General features: G+C 54.6%; 1 protein-coding gene across 1 annotated transcript; it reads right to left on the bottom strand.

Moving 5' to 3' along the window:
- Positions 1–763: 763 nt before the first annotated feature.
- Positions 764–20,334, bottom strand: DRC7 (dynein regulatory complex subunit 7). Its single transcript, XM_068993213.1, has 17 exons — positions 20,138–20,334; positions 19,379–19,553; positions 18,167–18,292; positions 17,238–17,432; positions 15,111–15,269; positions 12,588–12,806; positions 11,505–11,633; positions 7,749–7,821; positions 6,839–6,967; positions 6,255–6,383; positions 5,033–5,253; positions 4,031–4,246; positions 3,416–3,526; positions 3,218–3,328; positions 2,129–2,323; positions 1,126–1,265; positions 764–857 (listed from the first exon to the last, which is right to left on the bottom strand). The coding sequence occupies exons 1-17, from the start codon at positions 20,332–20,334 to the stop codon at positions 764–766; spliced, it is 2,619 nt and encodes an 872-aa protein (XP_068849314.1).
- Between the last annotated feature and the right edge of the window lie 347 nt (positions 20,335–20,681).

Here is a 20,681-nt window from a genome sequence, read left to right as displayed (position 1 = left end):
CTCGATGAATGGATGAGTGCGCTGCGGCTTGAGGGGGACCACCAATTTGGATTTGGAACCCGATAAAGGCCGACTTCATTTGCGACTCGGGTGGGGTGGGCTTTGGGAAGAGCCGCTACCCACAGAAGTCAGAGGAGCAGAGGCAGGGGTCACACACATGTCTTGGGAGAAAGCCACTGGGATCTTGTTTAAAGGGATATAATGCTTTTGAAGTCAGACCCGGGGTTAAGGCTGAGACAGCCATGTAGCTCTGGATCCGGTACATTTCAGAGCTTCCAGTTTCTTGTCTGCAAACTGAGGGTCTTGCACCCCCACCATCGCTGGGGTGGCCCAGCTCACAAAGTGGGAATGGCAAGCCTACGGTGTGTGCCCCAGAACTTGGCTTCTTGACGCTAGACTGCAAGAGACTGAATTCCAGCGCCTCTTCTTATCAGCCACTAATTAGCCATGTGTGAAATGGGGATGCAGTTGCTGTATTAAATAAGATAAGGCTCTAAAGGTGGTCCCAGGCCACAGATAAAGAAGGGAAGGAGAAAAGGGCTGCTGCTGGAGTCTGTGAAACATGAGGTACACGTGGCAAATGGCAAGTGTTTATTTATAGGTAAATTAGGAAAAGCAGGAAAGTAGTGTGCCTGAGTGGATGGTCATTAGCTGGGCGTACGGAACACGAGGGCCAGGCTTTGGGGGAGGTTTCTTTCTCTGGCAGCTTTGCTGGGGCCTCAGGAGGGACTCAGAGGACCACAGGTATAGGGGGTGAAGAGCATCAGACAAAGACTTTAAGTAACTCCACCAGGCGTGGGTCCTTGTAGAGCTTTTCCTCCAGAGCCAAGTACTTCAGTGGGGCCAGCTCCTTGTGTCTGAAATCAGAGGGAGCGGTTACAAAGCTGGTACTTTGAGACTTCCCTGGTGGTCCAGTGGTTAAGAATCCTTCCATTGCAGGGGACATGGGTTCGATCTCTGGTCGGGGAACTGAGAGCCCACATGCCGCAGGGCAGTTAAGCCTGCGTGCCACAACCACTTCTGCCTATGCATCGCAATGAGGACCCAGCACAACTGAAAAAACAAAAGCTGATGCTCCAATATCCTAGTGGGTCCTCTTGGCTCCCCCCACCCCCGCCTCCTCACCGACTGAGCCGCTGCTCCAGGATACGGATGCGGAACATGGCCTGAGAGCAGTAACTCAGGTATAAGTCTTCATCCTCAGGTGTCAGGGTCACCTGATTCTCCTGATACCACTGCTGCTGCTTCTGCAGCTCTTGAGTCTCCTGTGGGCACGGGGAAGGAGAGCAGGAGGGCTGACCCAGACTGCAGGCTGACCCTGCCCCTGCACAGGGCATCAGACAGCCCCACAAGGTCAGCCCCGTCACCCCTTCTCATAGAAGCCAGAGAAGCAGAGGCAGAAAACCTGGGGCCTTGTTTAGAGGGATATATGTCCACAAGGACTTCCCAGGTGGCTCAGTGGTAAAGAATCAGCCTGCCAACAGAGGAGACGAGGGTTCGACCCCTGACTGGGGAAGATCGCCTGGAGAAGGAAATGGCAACCCATTCTAGTATTCTTGCCTGGGAAATCCCATGGACAGAGGACCCTGGTGGGCTGCACAGTCCATGGTGTTAGAAAGAGTCAGATACAACTTAGCGACTAAACAACAACATGTCCACGAGGTTAGAGCAGGAGTCAGGACTGAGAGCCACGTGACTCTGGTCAAAGTACATTTTCAGAGCTTCCAATCTGTCATCTGCAAAATGAGGGTCACTGCACTCACCCCCACCCGCACCACCATAGAGCCGTTTGTGAAGATTAAATAAGATAATGCAGGGGAACTACACGGTGTGTACCTGACCAACAGAAATGGGTCAAAAACTATGGGAGTTGTTATAATGCTCCAGCCAGCCAGCCATCCACCCCTCCATCCCTCTGTTCACTCATCCACCTCTCCATCCACCCTTCAACCCAATAAACAAGGATGAGGAAGGACAGCTTGGTCCTTTGGACACACCAGGCACTGACCTCCTCCCCCTCCACCCGTTAGTCCCTCACATGTCTATGAGATGGTGAGCCAACAGCCCTGGGCTAGTTTTCCGGTGGAGGATGCCGAGGTCCCCACCCCTGCCAGGGCCCCGGCTGCACCTTTTCAAACCGGGCCTGGATGAGGTTGGCTTTGTCAATGAGCCGCTGCTTGAAGTCATTGAGGCACTCCTCCTTGAGGCGCACGGCCTGCCAGCGCGTGAGCTTCTCCCCAGGCGGGAGCTGGGCCAGGAACGGGGCCAGGTAGTCCAGCTGGGCCTCCACCTGTCGCAGGTGCTCCTCGTGTAGCACGCGCTCCTGAAAGGGGACCGAGGGTCGGCTGGACCAGCAGGGGCCGCAGACACCCCCCAGACAGCTCTATGGAGATATGACCACACAGAACCAGGCCCCAAACCCTCTGTGCTTGAGGCCTCAGAGGGCTCTGTGCTGTCTCCTGAGTTCATGGTTATTGGTGACAGCCAACTCTGGTGTCTGTGAGTTCACACGTCTCCACTTGAGCCTCAGTACATACCTATCACTCAGCAGATGCTCACTCGATAAATGGTAATAAAGTGTCGTTGTTAATGATGTTAAAAACTGCTGGTGAGTTCCTTCTTTCCCTTCTACCCTCAGGCCTTCTTTATGTCCTGTGTTGACCGCCAGAGCCCAGTGAAGCTGGAGATGTTGGGGCGGACATCCCCACCTCTGGGGGTCTGAGAACCAGACCTCAGGTGCCCAGTCCTGTCTTGGCCAACCTCATCTATTTTTTTTTAAAGAAATCTCCACTTGGTTGGTGAAGGGGATTTTGAAGCTGGCCTCAAAAAAACCAAGCTAGGTCTTGCAACCAGAGTGGGTAATGTGAAGGCCCTCTGTGCAGGCGCCAGAGAGCTCAGGCCCGTGGCCAGAGCCGGCTCGCTGGTGCTACCAGCCCAGGCCACAACCTCCAGGGAAGCCCCCAGCTGGAGGTCTAGGCTTGGCCATAGGTGGTATCCGGGGACCTGGCCTGTATCCTGAGCACGTGTTGGGGCATGATCCAGGGAAATGGTCAGCTCACAGCAAACAGGACCACTGCGGTGTCAATAACTTCATCACCTCTAAAGGGCGTTCCCCCCCCCCCAGAATCTCTATCAACCTCAGTACCCTGGAGGTGGCGGGGGGGGGGGGGGTGTCGGTGGGGGAGGAGTCCGGGGGAAGCCAGGGAGCAGGGCTCACCATGGCCTCCCGGTACTCCTTGCTCTTCTCGTTGCGCTTGGTGTCATAGATGGAGATGGTCAGTGTGTGTGCCTCCTCCTCCTCCTCCCGAAGCTTCAGGATCTCTAGCACCTGAGTTGGGAAGTGGGGGCAGACATGGTTGAAACACCCCCACCCCTGCTACCTGCCATCTGGCCCCTCTCCCGCAGAACACCCGACCTCCAGCTCTGACTCCCAGGCTTGATGTCTGGACAGCTTCTCCTCGTTCTTCAGCTTCATCATGGCCTCGTACTGGTAGAGAAGCTTCTTGGTGTGCTCCATTGGCTCCACCTGGAACAACCGCCACAGTGACTCGGAGAAGCAGCGGCAACCGCTGGGGTTGTGGGCAGATTCTGGAGCCAGATCTCTTGGGTTCAAATCTTCCCCTGCCATTTTCTAGCTGTGTGACCTCCAGCCAGTTGCTTTGCCTCTCTCGATCTGTTGCATCTCTAAAAGCACAACTAGCAACAGAAGAGAAACCGGAGACTCAGAGGGGCCAAGGAATGTGCCAGCAAAGTCAGGACTGGAACTAGGAAAGCCAGCCCCGTGGAGGTGTTGAGATCTGTCACAGCCTTGGTGCAGGATGGAAAACGAGACGATTTTCAGAGGAGCTCAAAGAGTATTATTCCCAGAGGGGAGGTCTTGATTTTCCCAGGGGCGAAGATGAATTTCCAGGCTGGGTACCAGGGCCTTCCACCCTCGTTCTCCCAGGTCCCCAAGACAGCGTGTAGGGCCCCAGGGCTCTCTCCTCACTCCACCCCATCCTGCCCATGCCCGCCAGACTCCCGAGCCCACCTCGAAGCTGATACACATGTCGGGGGTCATGATGATCTTGTTGCCCTTGCTGTCCACCTCCAAACGCCGCAGGAACTCGCGCTTGTTGGCCGTGATGTGGTCCGAGCGGCAGTGATAGCGCAGCTGAATGCGCTCCTCCGCGATCAGAAACACTCGCTCGGCCACGTCCTCGTCCGCAGGCTTCGCAGGGTTGCGGAAGAATCGCTCTGTGATTTTCTGGAACACCAGAAGATACGGAGGAGGCGGGGTGGAAAAGGAGAACTTCTGTGCCTGCCCTGAGGACAGGCGTAAAGGACCCTCAGGGACGCTGGGGTCTGGGGTTATTTGGGGGGCGGGGTTCATGTAGAACAGCCCCTCCCAGCTAGACAGTGGCTCTCAAGGCCCCAGGGGTTCTCAGTGCCCAGCGCTCCAGCCCTGTGTGGTGCGCCATTTCTTCTCTAGCTCCTTCTGCCAGACTCTGGTTGCCCACCTCCAGAGACGGGAAGCTCACCACCTCTCCAGGCAGCCTGCTCTATCACTTGACAGTGCTTACTGCTAAAAAGAGCTTCTTTGGTGTGCAGAAGTTAAATATAGGTGTAAAATAACTTGTGATGATATGGAGGAAAAAGCCGCACAATTTAAGTGAAGAGGGTGATATAGGAATTCTGCACGCGTGCACACACACACACATACACATCTTTGAAAAGACTCTCAAAATCCAGTCTATTAATATGTGATAATAGCTGAGAGATGGCATTCTGAGATATTTTTTACTTTTTATAATTTTACATATTTTCTAAGTGTTTAGTCAAGAGTGCGTATACACACACACAAGGACATAATATCTCGGTGGCCCAGTGGCTGATGTCTGGCATCAGACAGACCCGAGATGGTGTGTTTAGTAAAACAGGAAATGTCACTCAGTAAAGAAGGCTCCCTGGAGTCGGGGCTCCTCCCCTTCAGGGTAACCTTGGCCCAGCAGTGTAGGCAGGCATCCCATCCCCATGCCCAGCAGGTACTTACCACCATGGGCCGGGGGTTTGACTCTGCGCTGTTCAAAGCCAGCTTCTTCATCCGGGGTCCGAAATTGACATGGCGGTAGGAGAGGAAGTCCGGCCGTCCGTGGTAGTACTCTGTCATCGTCTTGGGCGTCTCCTCCCGCTTGATCAGGCCGTCCACGCGGGCCGTTTCGTAAAACTCCATGACACGGTCCATCTCAGGTTGCATGGACTTGTAGGAGTGCACTGCGGGGAGGGGGTGGCCGGGGGAGGGGGGGGGCGGCCCGGGCGGGGCGACGCCTAGGTGAGCACCTGGAGCCCCTGGCTTCATAACCCGACCCCAGGCCCTGGGGAGAAGCCTCGTGTATGACGTCACCAATGCCCTAGAGCTAGGTGTTTAGGCTGCTTCCAGCTTTTTTGTTATTATAATCAACACCATGATGAACATCTGTTTGATGTATGTTTCCTTCTTGCCTGCTATTTGTGCAGCAGAACTGCTGGTCAAAAAACATACATAATTGAAAGTTATCTTTGATTATTTTGCCCAACTGCTCCCCAGAAAAGTTGTGCCAATTTGCTGTCCTACCAGGAATGAAGGGGAGTTTCTTGCTTACACGTGGTAGGGCCATTTTTTCACTTTTGCCAACTGAAGGGTTGTAGGTTGGTCCCTTATTGATTTTCTTTCTTTCTTTCCCCTTCCCTTCCCGTCCCTCCCCTCCCCTTCCTGTCTCAACCAAGTGAGATTGGACATGTTTTTAGATGTATATTGACCCTATGTTTTTCTTTTGTGAATTCTTGGATTGGGTTGTTAATTCCCTCCCAGGATATGTCCTTCCCTGCTTCCCAGCCTCCTGGGCTCGCCACCACATCTGCACTGCCACACTTCTGCCCCCTGCATTGCCCTTGTGGGGGTGCTTGTTGGTTTTCTTGTAGGCATCCTAACCCCTGTAAACGTGGCCACAATGGGTACCTGATCCCAACCACAGCATGGGCAGCAGCCCTGCTTTACCTTTCCTGGAGGAACACTTGTCACATTTCTTTAGATTTTCTGTGCTTCCTCTGACCTCCCACACATCTGCTTTGCTTGGGGCGGCAGGGGCTATTTCCGTTGCTTGCCACCCAAGAACCCTGGCAATAAGGATGCTGGTTCCTCCCACCATGCATCAGCTGCTGTGGAGGCTGCTCTAAGGAGCACATGAGGCCCCCACCCTGGGCTCTTAGCTGGCCTAGTGATGGGGTCCACGCACTGCGCAGTGCCTGGGGGTGGCCTGGCTTGAAGTAGTCGACATTCAAGCCCGTGATCTTGTTTATGTGCTTCAGCTCCAACATGTCCTCCCTGTTCTGGTACCACTCCTTCACCTCCAAAGTCTTGGTACCTGTGGGGCCCGATCAGTGTCTGAAGCAGGCAGGCCAGGTCCCCCAGCTGCTGTCCCACCACTCCCAGCACACAGAGCACACCAGCATGGCCCACACTCACACGGATAGGGGTGGTGACATGACCGAGGTCACGTAACATGTCGGGGAACCCAGCTCTTCTGCAGCATGGCCCACACTCACACGGATAGGGGTGGTGACATGACCGAGGTCACGTAACATGTCGGGGAACCCAGCTCTTCTGCCCCCTCCCCACCCCCCCCCACCCCCCCCACCCCAGCCCCCCCTCCCCCACCCCAGCCCCCCCCTCCCCCACCCCCCCACCCCAGCCCCCCCTCCCCCACCCCAGCCCCCCCCTCCCCCACCCCCCCACCCCAGCCCCCCACCCCACCCCCCCACCCCACCCCACCCCATCCCCCAATCCCCCACCCCCACCCCGCAGCTAGAGCTGCCTTACACTCCAGGTCCTCGTAGGTGGTGAGGCGGCACACAAGGCCGTTGTTGTTGAGGTACGGGGCCCACTTCTCCAGCTTCGCCCTCTTGTACTGTATCACCTTCTTCCCGTTTGGGCAGCGGGTCTCGAACGCTGAGGACACAGAGTGGGCTGGGGTCTTTCCTCCCCAGGCTGGGGGAAGGGGAGGCCAGTCTCACCAGCCGCTCTTCAGCCTCTGTTCACTGTGCTGTTTGCTCAGCTCCTCCAGCCCCCCAGCCCACTCCAAGGAGGCAGAGGGGACAAGTCACGAGAGCGGCTCCTGCCCTGGAGGACATCTCAGCTTGAGCCTGACCACACCGCACTCTTCCAGACCTCGGCTGGAAACACCATCCCCTCCTGCCCTTACTGTGCTGACTTCTTCCGATTCCTTAAAACTTAGCTTAGATGAGCCTTCCTCCCAGAAGCCCTTTCTGCCCACCCACTCCCAGCCTCCAACCCCCAGTTCCCATGACACCCTCTCCAGCCCTTCCCGCCCTGATGAGACAGCCTAGGTCTTCCCCGTGGGTCCAGGCACTCCCAGATGGAAATCTCAGCAATCAGCAGAGGCTGGCACGGGGCACAAGCATGCTCTGCCCCCCCGCTTTCCCTCCCCCCGCCCGGGTACTGTGCGTAGTCTCCTCCTGGCAGAGTGGGCTGAGGGAGGGGAACAGCACCTGCCACACTCCATCACCCTGGGTCTGGTAACTGAGCCCTGTCCTGTGTGCCAGACTAGGGTCAGGCCCCAGGCCGCAGAGCTGAGCGTGTATGTGGGAAGGAAGAGATGAAGAGGGTGCAGCAGGAAACATGGGGCCGGGGTTTGGAAATGAGGGGCCGAGGCAGCCTCTGCAGGCATCCTGCCACCACAGATGCCCCCAAAGGCCCAGAGATGCTGTACCTTCCGGGGAGATCTCAATCTGCTCCACCCACGAGGGCGGCATGTCGAAGCTCTTATCCTCATCCTCATTGCCCTGTTGGGAGAGGTGGGGGTGGGGTGGGTAGTTCTGATTAGGACTGGGCCTTCTGATCAGGGCTGACTTATGGGCAGGTCAGAGCTGCTCCCTCACCCCCCAGGGCCAAGCCCCCCAAGGTGGCTTGTCAGCTCCCTCAGGCGTGCTAGAGATCTGACCTGGTATGACCTGAGATGGGGGGAGGAGGAGGAGCAGCTCCACCCCTCTACCCACCTGGCACCTGGCGAGGACAGCCACGCCCTGTCCTGTGTGACCCCCCGCTCCACCCCACCCCCAACTTCCCGCAGAGGCAGGAGACAAAGCCACAGGCCTTTCATTAGAAGAGGGGCTTCTGGAGTCGGGTGGGCCCAAGTCCCACCCTCCATCCAACACCAGCTCAGGCAAAGTCCCTTAGTGGCTCTGAGTCTCAGTTTTCTAACTGCTTGGGAGGATTGACTGATAAATGCACATAAGGGTTTGGGACACTGCTGGCCGAGGGGTCTAAGGTGCTGCGTTCAGGTCGTAGTCTCCCCTGGAGGCGTGGGTTCGAATCCCACTTCTGACAGTATTCTAGCTTTCCTCCCCTGGTGGCTCAGACGGTAAAGCGTCTGTCTACAATGCAGAAGACCCGGGTTTGTGCCCTGGGTCGGGAAGATCCCCTGGAGAAGGAAATGGCAATCCCCTCCAGTACTATTGCCTGGAAAATCTCACGGACAGAGGAGCTTGGTAGGCTACAGTCTATGGGGTCGCAAAGAGTCAGACACGACTGAACAACTTCACTTTCACTTTCTGGTTGACCTTACTGTTTTTATTTCTCTTTGAGCCTAGTTTCCCCATTTGGCAAATAAGGCCTAGTCTAGGCAAATGAACTCTCTGGTGATACCGAAGGCCACAGCTAGCAGGAAGAGATTTCCCACGTTCACTGCACTCATGAGGCCTTTTCCTGCTGTGAACTCTCTGATGACGAAGAAGGCTCGAACTGCTAATAAAACATTTTCTACAGTCACTGCACTTATAAGGTCTTTCTTCAGTGTGAACTCTCTGATGATTGAGAAGGCTCATCCTAGCAATAAAAGATTTCCCACGTTCACTGCACTCGTAAAGCCTGTCTCCACTGTGAATTCTCTGATGATACCGAAGGCCAGAGTTAGCAGTAAAAGATTTCCCACATTCACTGCACTCATAAGACTTTTCTCCTGTGTGGATTTTCCTACCGGAACTGAGGAGGTGCATTTGATTAAAGGAGGTCCCATAGTTACTACCCTTATATGGCACTTCCCCTCTGTGAACTTTCTGATGATAACAGATGCCAGCCAGAGTTATAAAAGATTTTCCACATACATTACAGGCATAAGGGCTTTCTCCTGTGTGAATTCTCTGATGTCTATGGAAATTGAAGTTGTTGATGAAAGATTTCCCACATTCATTGCAGGTAGAAGGCCTTTCTCCAGGGTGAATTCTTTGATGTACATAGAAAGAGGATTTATGGGTGAAACATTTTTCACATTGAATGCATTCACTTATAAGTCCTTTCTCCAGTATGACTTCTCTGATGTTCAATTTAAAAATGATACAAATGAATACACACGTGAAACAGAAACAAACTCAGGTTTAAGGGCTTCACTGGGGGCTCACTGATAAAGAACCTGCCTGCAATGCAGGAGATGTGGGCTCGCTCCTGGGTCAGGATGATCCCATGGAGGAGGAAATGGCAACCCAGTCCAGTATTCTTGCCTGGAGAATCCCATGGACAGAGGAGCCTGGCAGGCTACAGTCCATGGGGTCGCAAAGAGTCAGACACAACTTAGCAACTGCATTGGACAAGTGATCTTCAGGTTAGGTAATCACAGAAACTTGACATAAGATTTTCTCAGTTTGAAACTTCTCCATGAATGGATACATGTAAATGCATGACTGAGTCCCTTTGCTGTTCACCTGAAACTATCACAACATTGTTAATCGGCTATACTCCAATATAAAATAAAAAATTAAAAAACCAAAACCAAAACCAAAACTCTTCTTGCCAAATTGCTCAGACTTCTGACACCCACTTGGCCTGTCTGTTCTCATTTTGACGCCTGCAGAGGGCGCCAGTGGTCCAGGATTTATTGCACAGGAGAGGAGGCTCTCTGGTCTCCAGGGAGAAGACGCTGAGAACACTCAACACCACTTCCAGGTGGGTCTACACGTCTGTCCAAGCACTTCACACCGGTGGTCTCACTTGTCCTCATGCAGCCCCAGGAGGCCGAAAAGAACTGCCTTTGAGAACCCAGACTTGGGAGCCAGACTGTCAAATCCCAAGTCAAATCCCAGCACTGTCACTTATTGGCTGTGTAACTTTGGGTCAGTTATTTCACCCTCTGTGTGTAAGCCTTCCTGTCAGTAAAATGGGGCAATAATAATCACTAGTACCCATCACACCGGGTAGCTGTGAAGATATTGGCAAGTTAAACACCTACTGGCACTGAGAAGGGCTTCCCTGGTGGCTTAGATGGTAAAGAATCTGCCTGCAATGCAAGAGACCCGGGTTCAATCTCTGGGTCGGGAAGATCCCAACCCACTCCAGTACTCTTGCCTGGAAAATCCCATGGACAGAGAAGTCTGGCGGGCTACAGCCCACGGGGCGGCAGAGTCAGACACGACTGAGACTAACACTATCGCTTTCACAGCACTTAGAAAGGGCCACATGAGTGTTACCTATGGGCTGACTTGTATCCCCCCAAAACTCATATGTCCTAGTACCCAGAACCCCAGAATGTGACTATTTTGGAGACACGATCTTTAAAGAGGTATCGAAGTTAAACTGAGGTCCTTCGGTTGAGCCCTAATCCAATACTATTGGTGACCTTATAGGAAGAGATTAGGACACAGACGCACACAGAGGAAAGAGTGTGAGCACCTGGGGGTGGGCATCCCTACAAGCTGAGGGGAATCCAACCCTGCTGACAGCTCGACTTCCAGTCTCTAGGGCTGTGAGAAAAGAAATTTCTACTGTTTAAGCCGCCCAGTCTGTGTTATGGCAACTTTGGCAAACGAATACCCCAGTTACTACTACCACGATGTAACTGACCCCATTCCCCCATTTTACACGCAGATGGTGAAAGTGAAGCTTCCACCAGTTCGGAAGTTTGCCCAAGATGTCAGAGCCAGGAGTGAAGGCATCTGGGCCTCTGGCTTCCACTCACAGGGCCTCATGCAGACCTGCCTGGATTGCCCCTGAGTAGGAGATCAGAGATGACCAGGTCAGTGACCTTCAGAAGGGCTGATAGGTGGGACAAGAAAGGTCTGGAAGTGCGTGTGGAGGGTCATGGTGACCACGCAGGAGAGGCCTGGATGTGAGGGATGGGTTCTGGGGCTCCCCAGGTTTGTGGAGAGGGTCTTATCGCCCTACTCCAAAGGGCAGGGCAACCCCTGAACAGGGTGTGGGCTGTGCATGTGGGGGCTGGGCAGGAGGCCTGAATGCAAGTCCCAGCCTTTCCCTGCACCATTTGGGGGTCCCGGACAGGTTGCTGGACCTGTCTGGGCCTCAGTCTGCCCATCTGTAAAATGAGGGCATGGTCCAGGCCCTTCTGCTTCAAGGAATCTATAAGTGGTCTATCTGAACTGCTCCCCCCGCCCTAGACACATACCTGTGGGGGGAAGTGTGTCAGGCTGGCCTGAAGCAAGACAGGGTGTCAAGTCCCCCCAGCTCCACGGAGGCTCACCAGGTTTTCCACATCGTCATCATCATTCATCCCCTCGTCCTCCTCCTCGGTCAGGGACAGGAAAGGCTTGTCGGTCCCCAAAAGCAGGTACTCCCACCTCACGGGGTCTCCCAGGTCGAAGACCAACTCCTGATGGAGAAAGGAGTCGCTGAGCACACCCCACAGCCAGTGCACCCCCCTCCTGCTCCACAGGGGCAGGGAGCGGGCGGGGAACAGCCAAGCCCAGGGTGAGAAGACACCCCACTGGGTCTCAGAGGGGCCAGAATGTGGCTCTAGGCTGCCTCTGAGAGTCCTCGCCTGCCCTCCTCATCCCCACCAGGGGATGGAGGCCCTGGGGAGGCTGGGACTGCCTTCCCGTGTTGGTCTCAGGGTGAGAGACTCGAAAACTCTCTGGCCTGGGATAGGCCTGGATGTGGAGCTCATTTGGCATTGTCCTTACAGGAAGAGATGAGGTGTCACTGTATAGCAAAGACCGGGTCAAGAAATAGAACATTATCCACACTCCCAGAAAGTCCCATGGTATCCAGTTACTACCTCCCTCCAAACATGTGCGCATATTTTTTAACTTCTGTAAATGGCACTGAGGTTTTGGGTTTTGTTTTGGCTGCACTGGGTCTTCATTGCCCCAGGGCGATGAAGGGATCTTCATTGCAGTGAAGTGATCCCAGGGCATATGGGATCTTAGTTCCCCATCAGAGATCAACCCCGCATCCCCTGCATTTGAAAGGGATTCTCAACCACAGGACCACCAGGGAAGTCCTGGCACTGAGTTTTTATACATAAATATGTATGGAAGTTCACTGAGCCGGACGTGTAGGATAAGTGCATTTTTCTGCATGTATATTGCACTTCAATACAATGTTTTTCAAAAATCAATTGAACTGACAATCCACATTTTATAAGGATACAGAAACTAAGAGAGTGACAATAATCATACTGGAATGATTATGTATGGGCAAAGCAGTAGCCCTGGGTACTCCAGGAAAAGTCCAAAGCCCCCTTGGCTGGTGGCCAGCTCTCCCCACTGGCCACACCCACCCTCCCCCACTGTGCCTGCCACACCCGCCCAGGTCCGCCCCGCACCTTGCAGCAGTTCCAACAATCCTGCATGTTGACCCAGTAGTTCTTGTGATTCCAAAGGCTCTCAATTCCCAGGAAGTGATCGTCCTGGGTGCTGTAGCTACGTGCAGTGAATGGGTCAATGAAAAAGCTCTCAGGCACCTCGCGTTTCCCCGACAACACCAGGACCCAGGAATGCACACGAAGGCCGTGCAGGGGGTCGGTCTTTGCATTTTCCTGCTCCTGCACGGGAAAGGTGGGTGACCTCGAGGCAAATGGATGGGAAGGGGATCATCAGGGGTCCAAACATCTCCCTGGGGCTGAGGAACTGGCAAAATAACCAAATTTTGATCCACACTGCATCTCTGGTTGACTTTGTGACCTTGAGGACATCACCCCACCTCTGAACCTGTTTTCTTATAGATAAAATGGGAGGATCTAGCTCGATCTGTGGTTTATAACTTGACCTTTTGGAGCTCTGGAGTATCTGGGATTTTTGGCTTTCTGTGTTGTGATTCTGGGCGAGAAAGATAGAGGGACACCATATGGCTTCCCTATCTGCATCCCTCTGGGAAAAGGGTCACTGTGCCAAGTTCGTTATTGCATCCCCAGGGTCTACTGCACCCCACAGTAGACCCTGAATAAATACTGTATGGAAGGAAAGACAAGAAGGGAGGGAAGCAAAGTAGATGAGAGGATGATGAGAGTGTGGGTGGATAGGAGGAGAGATGGAAACGATGGGAGAGAGGATGGTGGGAGGGTGTTGGGAGAGTGGATGGGAGAATGGATGGGAGGATGGATGAGAGGGTGGATGGGAGGGTTGTGGGAGGGTGGATGGCAGGGTGGTGGGAAGGTGGTGGGAGGGTGGATGGGAGGATGGATGGGAGAGTGGATGGGAGAGAGGATGAGAGGTTGGTGGCAAGGTGGATGGGAGGGTGGATGGGAGGGTGGATGGGAGAGTGGATGGGAGGGTGGATGGGAGGCTGGTGGGAGGGTGGATGGGAGGGTGGATGGGAGAGTGGATGGGAGAGAGGATGAGAGGTTGGTGGCAAGGTGGATGGGAGAGTGGATGGGAGGGTGGATGGGAGGCTGGTGGGAGGGTGGATGGGAGGGTGGATGGGAGGGCGGTGGGAGGGTGTTGGGAGAGTGGATGGGAGAATGGATGAGAGGGTGGATGAGAGGGTGGATGGGAGGGTTGTGGGAGGATGGATGGGAGGATGGTGGGAGAGCGGATGGGAGGATGGATGAGAGGGTAGATGAGAGGATGGATGGGAGGGTGGTGGGAGGGTGGATGGCAGGGTGGTGGGAGGGTGGATGGGAGGCTGGTGGGCGGATGGATGGGAGGATGGATGGGAGAGTGGATGGGAGAGAGGATGAGAGGATGGATGGGAGGGTGGTGGGAGGGTGGATGAGAGGGTGGTGGGCGGATGGATGGGAGGATGGTGGGAGGGTGGATGGGAGGGTGGATGGGAGGGTGGGTGGGAGGATGGTTGGGAGGGTGGATGGGAGGATGGTGGGAAGATGGTGGGAGGATGGATGGGAGGGTGGATGGGAGGGTGGATGGGAGGGTGGTGGGAGGGTGGTGGGAGGATGGATGGGAGGATGGTGGGAGGATGGATGGGAGGATGGATGAGAGGGTAGATGGGAGGATGGATGAGAGGGTAGATGAAAGGGTGGATGGGAGGGTTGTGGGAGGATGGGTGGGAGGGTGCTGGGAGGGTGCTGGGAGGGTGGGTGGGAGGGTGGATGGGAGGGTGGTGGGAGGTTGGTGGGAGGTTGGTGGGAGGGTGGTGGGAGGGTGGATGGAAGGGTGGGTGGGAGGATGGTTGGGAGGATGGATGGGAGGATGATGGGAAGATGGTGGGAGGATGGATGGGAGGGTGAATTGGAGAATGGATGGGAGGATGGATGGGAGGGTGGTGGGAGAGTGGATGGGAGGATGGTGGGAGGGTGGGTGGGAGGATGATTGGGAGGATGGATGGGAGGATGGTGGGAAGATGGTGGGAGGATGGATGGGAGGGTGAATTGGAGAATGGATGGGAGGATGGATGGGAGGGTGGTGGGAGAGTGGGTGGGAGGGTGGATGGGAGCGTGGATGGGAGGGTGGTGGGAGGATGGTTGGCAGGATGGATGGGAGGATGGTGGGAAGATGGTGGGAGGATGGATGGGAGGGTGAATTGGAGAATGGATGGAAGGATGGTGGGAGGGTGGTGGGAGGAAGGTGGGAAGGTGAATGGGAGGATGGATGTAGAGTGTATGCAGGTGTATCTTCAGTGAGCTTCTGGCCTGGAACAAGGACACCAGAAGTGCACACCACACAATGAACTGGCCCAGGCAGCACAGCTCTAGTATTAGCATCTAGCTGACCACCCCTGGGATTCCCACATGGCTGGGTGGAAGTGGGGTTGTTTGAAAGAGGGAGGAAGGGATTTGAACCTGGGGGCCCATAAACACATCCCTTCATGACCTTGGTCTGTTTCCCCATTCCTAGCAGCCCCTTCTCTGGAGCCGAGTTCTTGGCTTGAGGGCTGAGGATGGTGGACCCACCAAGAGGCGTGCCTCCTCCTGCTTCCGCCGATTCTCCTCCTCAGCCTTTATTGCCTCCTGCCTCTTCATCTCCTGTTCCTGCTCAAACCTGCTGGTCAGGTCCCTGGGCGGTTTGATGGCGTACTTCTTAGGGGGTGCCTTTTCCTCCTCCTTGACTGTCTGTCACGAGACAAGAGGAAAAGGATCGGCAGCCACGCACACTGTTGCTCCTGGGGTCTGCAGGCTCTCTGACCCCAAACACAGAAAGAGCCTCAGCTCCAGACCTGTGACTGTGGGCATGTCCTCCCATTTCCCTAGCCACAGCCTCTTCTGCAAAATTCAGTGAGAACCTTTTCCCCAGGCTTGATCTGCCAAATGGAGACAGGACAATGCCTGTATGAGTTGCCCATCCAGGCCAGAGCTCAGGAGGTGTGACTTCTGTTCTTCGTCCTCCACTGCCTAGACTAGCTACGATCTGGATCTGATTTAGAAAAAGGGGCAAATTGTCGAGAATCAGATTTTCCAGGATTTACCACTGCAGGGCTTCATACGTTGACTTGAAGTGAGAGTTTCCTGGGCTCGGAAAAAGAACAAAGCCTCTGTGTGTGTGTGTGTGCGTGTGTGTGTGTGTGTGTGTGTGAGTGTGCGCATGTGCGTGTGCATGCGTGCATAAGCGTGTGTACAGAAATGTGTGCTAGGTGGACAGAAAATGTCCAGGAAAAGACAGCACAGAAGCTGCAGAATGGGGACCTGATATAAGGGAGAAATGGCAAATCTCCACCATTCATGATCAGACAGATTGGGCCTCAGCCCCCAGGGACCCATTTACCGGTTGTGTGACTTTGGTCACAAAAACTATTTCATCTCAACACACTCACATGTAAAACACAAGAGCAATCATTCCTACCACACAGTGCTCTTGAGAGGAGCAACCAAGTCAAGAAACGTGTAAGTGGTTTATAGACCAGAATGTTCTCAGCACCCATTAGCTATTGATATCAATTTCATAATTAAAATTTTGGCTGAGCTAAGAGGCCTGTATGTGAGTTCATGGGCCTTTGGAGCCAAAAGCAGTGATGGAGCTTTTTTTGTTCCATCTTTCCTGGGGAGCCGGGGCTGGGAGAGCAGGCTGGGCTCTCACCAGGTGCCTCCCTCTCCTTATCCACCAGGAACAGCCCCGGGGGCCCCAGTTGCTCACAAAGGTATAACACAGGTGCATCATGCTGGTTGCCTCAGGTCCCTGGATCCCCTGCCCCAAGCTGCAGATACCCACGGGTCCTTGACCCTGGGTAAGGCCAGGGTCATGAATCAATCCAGTCCATGAAAAGCATTATCTGCCTGTGCATGCATGCTAAATCGCTTCAGTCGTGTCTGACTCTTTGCGACCCTATGGACCGTAGCCTGCCAGGCTCCTCTGTCCATGGGATTCTCCAGGCAAGAATACGGAGTCGGTTGCCATGCCTTCCTCCAGGGGATATTTCCAACCCAGGGACTGAGCCCACATCTCTTACGTCTCCTCCATTGGCAGGTGGGTTCTTACTAGAGCCGCCTGAGAAGTCCTTTCTGCCTGTAGTGTGGCTATTTTCGAAATGCGCAGAGATGCTTTAATGATTCCTACAATTAAATTCACTTGAAAGTGTTCTGAGTGTTCACAGCTGCCTCGGGCCATTATGGTGTGTGCTCAGTTCGCATGTATAAAAGCACCACCACTGCCTGCTGTGGTTTGCTGGAGGTTTGGTGAAATTTTGTGCTGTTAAAAAAGGGATCTTTTTACATGAAGGGGGGAAAAAAAAGGCAGAATTACATGTCTGTTCATTTGTCTGCTTTTTCCTTATATGAAAATGACTGGATGGATTTTTATCACGTGCACAGGATAAATTTGGAAGAATTTGGCTGAAGATAGCCACCATGTGGCATTCACTAATGTGGGGAACACAGTAGCTGAAGCTGAGTGACAACAAGTGGAGAGGAGCAGCCAGTTTGGAGGAGTGGGCTGTGTGCATGAAGATGCCAAGGGGACAGAAATCATCAGTGGTTTGATTTCAGTGAGCGCAGGTGTCCCAGTTGTAAAGCTCAGCGGCAGGGACAGGCTGCTATAAGGATAGCGTATCTCATGTGGTGCTGAGGGCAGAAGGGGCCCGGCTGTACCTCCTTGGGCTTCATGGTGAGTGGGCACACCTCCCGAGTTAGGTCCATGTGGCACAGGTCCCGCGAGCCGTAGCCGTTGACACAGTAGGCATCGTAGCCGGCGCCAATGAGCATGGAGCAGAGCAGCGTGCTGAAGTCGAAGCAGTTCCCCTTCTGGTACTTGAGCACAGTGGTCGAGGAGTAGAGGTACAAGGGCTGGGCACAGGAGGCTGGTCAGTACAGCCGCCCCCTGCCCCTCGCCAGTCTCCCCAGGGCCAGTGTGCAGGCTCGACCCCAGTGGGGCTCCTCCCCTTTGCTGGGTTAGGGAGCCTGCTAAGAATGGGGTGAAAACCACAGCCCCTGTGTCCAGAAAGTGCAAGCCACATTTGCCTGTAATTCCAAAGGGCCATGGACTCCTTCCTGATGGGAAAGACCGTCTGGATGTTGAGGCTTCTGGCCTGAGGATCTTTGATCGGGTGGTCTATGGTTTTATTCCAAAGTTACCCTTACCTCCTACCTCTGTCTCCCTCTTCTCTTTCTCCACTGTGTACATATCCCCTTTTCTCTCCCTCCTTCCCGCCCTCCATTCTTAAAGAGATTAAGCTGGTCAGAACCCCAAAAATGTGGCCTTGAAACGTGGGTAGCTGGTCCCCCTCTCTCCTTTTCCACCTCCTAAAGTCCTAAAAAGAAGACTCTGAAAGCCAAAGGAGGCAAAGGAGTCAAAGAGGTGGGATTTCAGAGATCAAGCATGCTGTGTGACCTCAGGCAAGTGGCTGTCTCTTTCTGGGCCTGTTCCTAGCCTCACTCCCAGCCAGGGGGTCGGTGAGGGGTTCAGCCCCGACAGACCCATAGACTGTGGCCCAAGGCTGGCCAAGCCTCCTTCTCCTGACCTGCCTGGTTTCCCATCTCTGGCTTCGTGGCCTAAGGATGCAGCCTCAGGTGGTACTTACAGGTTTGAGGGGGTCAGGCAAAGGCACCATGGACAGGAAGTCGGAGATGAACTGGGCGCAGGTGTCCCAGTTGTAGAGCTCAGGGTAGGGCATCAGTGTGGGCCGGATGGTTGTGCTCACGAACTTCTGCAAAGGGAGAGACCACAGGCCCTGGGGCAATGTGCCACTTGGGAGGAAACCACGGTGCTCTGAGGAAGCTGGAGACCTCAAGATGGGGTTTGGGGTGGCTCTCTAGGCCTCTCTGGGCTTCAGGTTCCTACTCAGGACCTTGGGAGTTGGAGGAAGGGATTCCCTCAAGGCCTTTCTTGCCCAGATCTAGCATAATCCTGTGCTAGTGATGTGCTCACTACTGCGTCATCACCACAACCCCACTCAGCGCCGCTCAGTCCTGCATCACCTCCCTGAACCCCGGCAACTCTGTGAGGCAGGTCCCGCTGACGGGTGAGGAAGCCGAGGCTCTGAGAGGTGAGCTGACTTGTTCAGGTTCACAGTCAGTAGCACAGTTGGGTCTGTCTGGCTCTAGACCGCTGCCCAGCATCGGGGAGCTAGTGCTTCCATGGCCTTTGAGGGGCAGCTCTGCTGCCCTGGGGCCAGGAGCCAGGCCTCTGGGGTCTCCTTCTCTGTGAATTCGAGGAAGGTTTCACCAGCACCAGATCACACATGGCCCCACGTAAGGGGCAGCCCCCGCTGATGGCTGTAGCAGAAATGCAGGTCCGGGGTTACCAGATCCAGGAAAGAGGAGACTAGGGATCTGGTTGGGAACAATTGAGTTCCAAGTGCTGGCAGCTAACACAAGGGTACATCACCAGGTGGGCCAGATCAAACGGTCTGCAAGCCCCTGTCAGCCTATGTAGGGGCTGCCACATTGTAACTTCACATTCATCTTCTACCGTTCCCTATACAGGTGGGGAAACTGAGGCCCACTGAGAATCAGGGACGTGCCCTGGGTCCCAGGGTGGGAAGGAAGGAGGCCAGCACTCGGGTCCTGGCCCATTTTGCCTTATATCTCTGCCTTTCTCTGCACAGGGCTGGCCTCGTGGGCATGGGGGCTCCAAGCCACCCCAGGGATGACACACACTGGGCCTGCTGGGGCCTGTAGGCGTTTGAGTTTATATGCTGCCCGCCCCCACCCTCCAGGAGAGGGCTGTGCTTGGCCCGCCTCCCTCCCTCTGTGCTCCGGCCCCGGCCCTGCCCTCTACCACCCAGTCTTACAGGCACTTCGCATTCGTTCAGCGGATGCAGAAAGAGGGGCACCCGGTCCGGGCACAGGTGGCTGTACTGGCGGGAGAAGTTGTCAGCCACCTGCAGCAGGTGCTCCTCCTTGAGCGTGTTGCTTTGGTAGGAAAGGGGCAGCTTGGAGGTGTCGATAGTGTCCTTGGTGAAGGTCCTGTGTCCACAAGAGGGTGGTATCAGCCTGCGTGGGGTTGGGCCTGGCACACAGGGAGCCCTCCGTCTACCTTAGCTGCCACCGGCTCTACTCCGTCCTCATTTAATCCTCGTAACTACTTAGGAGGGAAATGTCTTTTTATCAGCTGCTCTTTTATTTTTTTAATCTATTCTTAATTGGAGGATAATCGCTTTACTATGTTGTGTTGATTTCTGCTGTACAACAACCATAAGGATACATAGGTCCCATCCCTCTTGAACCTCCCTCCCCTCTCCATCATCCCACCCCTCTAGGCTGTCACCGAGCACTGGGTTGATCAGCTGCCCGTTTAAATAGATGAGGGAAATGATGCAGAGAGGCTGAGCGGCTTGCCCAAGGTCGCACAGTTAGGGAGAGGCAGAGTGGAGACTTGGCCCAGACAGCCTGAAAGCCTGGTCCTCACTCTAACCGCCTCCTTGTAGGTCCCTGTGCTGCCTCCCAGCCCCGGCATCACCATTCGGACCTGCTCTCTCTGCCCAGCCCTGGTCTGACCCCCGCCAGGGTGGCTGGGCCAAAGGCTCCTCCCTCCCATCCCTGACACTCACAAGAGCTTCTCCGGGACAGAGACCTCGATCTCTGACAGCTTCCTCTCCAGGTCTCTGAGCATCTCCTGCGTCATGGTGGTTTCCCCTCTCCGCACCTCCATCGGCCTCTTTGTTTTCTCTCCCCTCTCGGCCCGCTCAGCTGCTGCTTCTCGCTCCGCCGCCTCTTCCTCCTCCACTTTCTCCTTCAGGACCTCCATTCTGGCGTATCTCTGACTGTCTAGAGAGGAGGTCGCTGCAGGAGGGTTAAATGCACTCCGAATGGCCAGTTTCAGGCCACAATGGAGTCAATGACACCACCTGTGTCCTTGGGTGGTGCTTTGATGTGCTTTAGAATTTAGGGGTCCCCAGCCTCCAGGATCTAATGTCTGATGATCTGAGGTGGAGCTGATGTCATAGTAATAGAAATAAATTACACAATAAATGTAATGTCCTTGAATCATCCTGAAACCACTTCCCTCCACCCCTGGTTCATGAAAAAATTGTCTTCCATGAAACTGGTCCCTGGTGTCAGAAGGGTTGGGGACTGCTGGTTTAGGTCACAAAG

This window comes from Capricornis sumatraensis, chromosome 20 (genome assembly GCF_032405125.1).
Source record: "Capricornis sumatraensis isolate serow.1 chromosome 20, serow.2, whole genome shotgun sequence".
NCBI lineage: Eukaryota > Metazoa > Chordata > Mammalia > Artiodactyla > Bovidae > Capricornis > Capricornis sumatraensis.
Note: the sequence above shows the minus strand (reverse complement) of the source record. Positions and strands in the feature narration are given on the sequence as shown.

Bases quoted from the DNA above. Each gene is read 5' to 3' on its own strand.
- DRC7 (XM_068993213.1), bottom strand. From the start codon at position 20,334: ATGGAGGTCCTGAAGGAGAAAGTGGAGGAGGAAGAGGCGGCGGAGCGA. The intron at 19,554-20,137 runs GTGAGTGTCAGG...TTGTGGACACAG, and splicing joins TCTGTCCCGGAGAAGCTCTT to GACCTTCACCAAGGACACTA. The intron at 7,822-11,504 runs GTGAGCCTCCGT...CTCTCCCAACAG, and splicing joins ATGACGATGTGGAAAACCTG to GGCAATGAGGATGAGGATAA.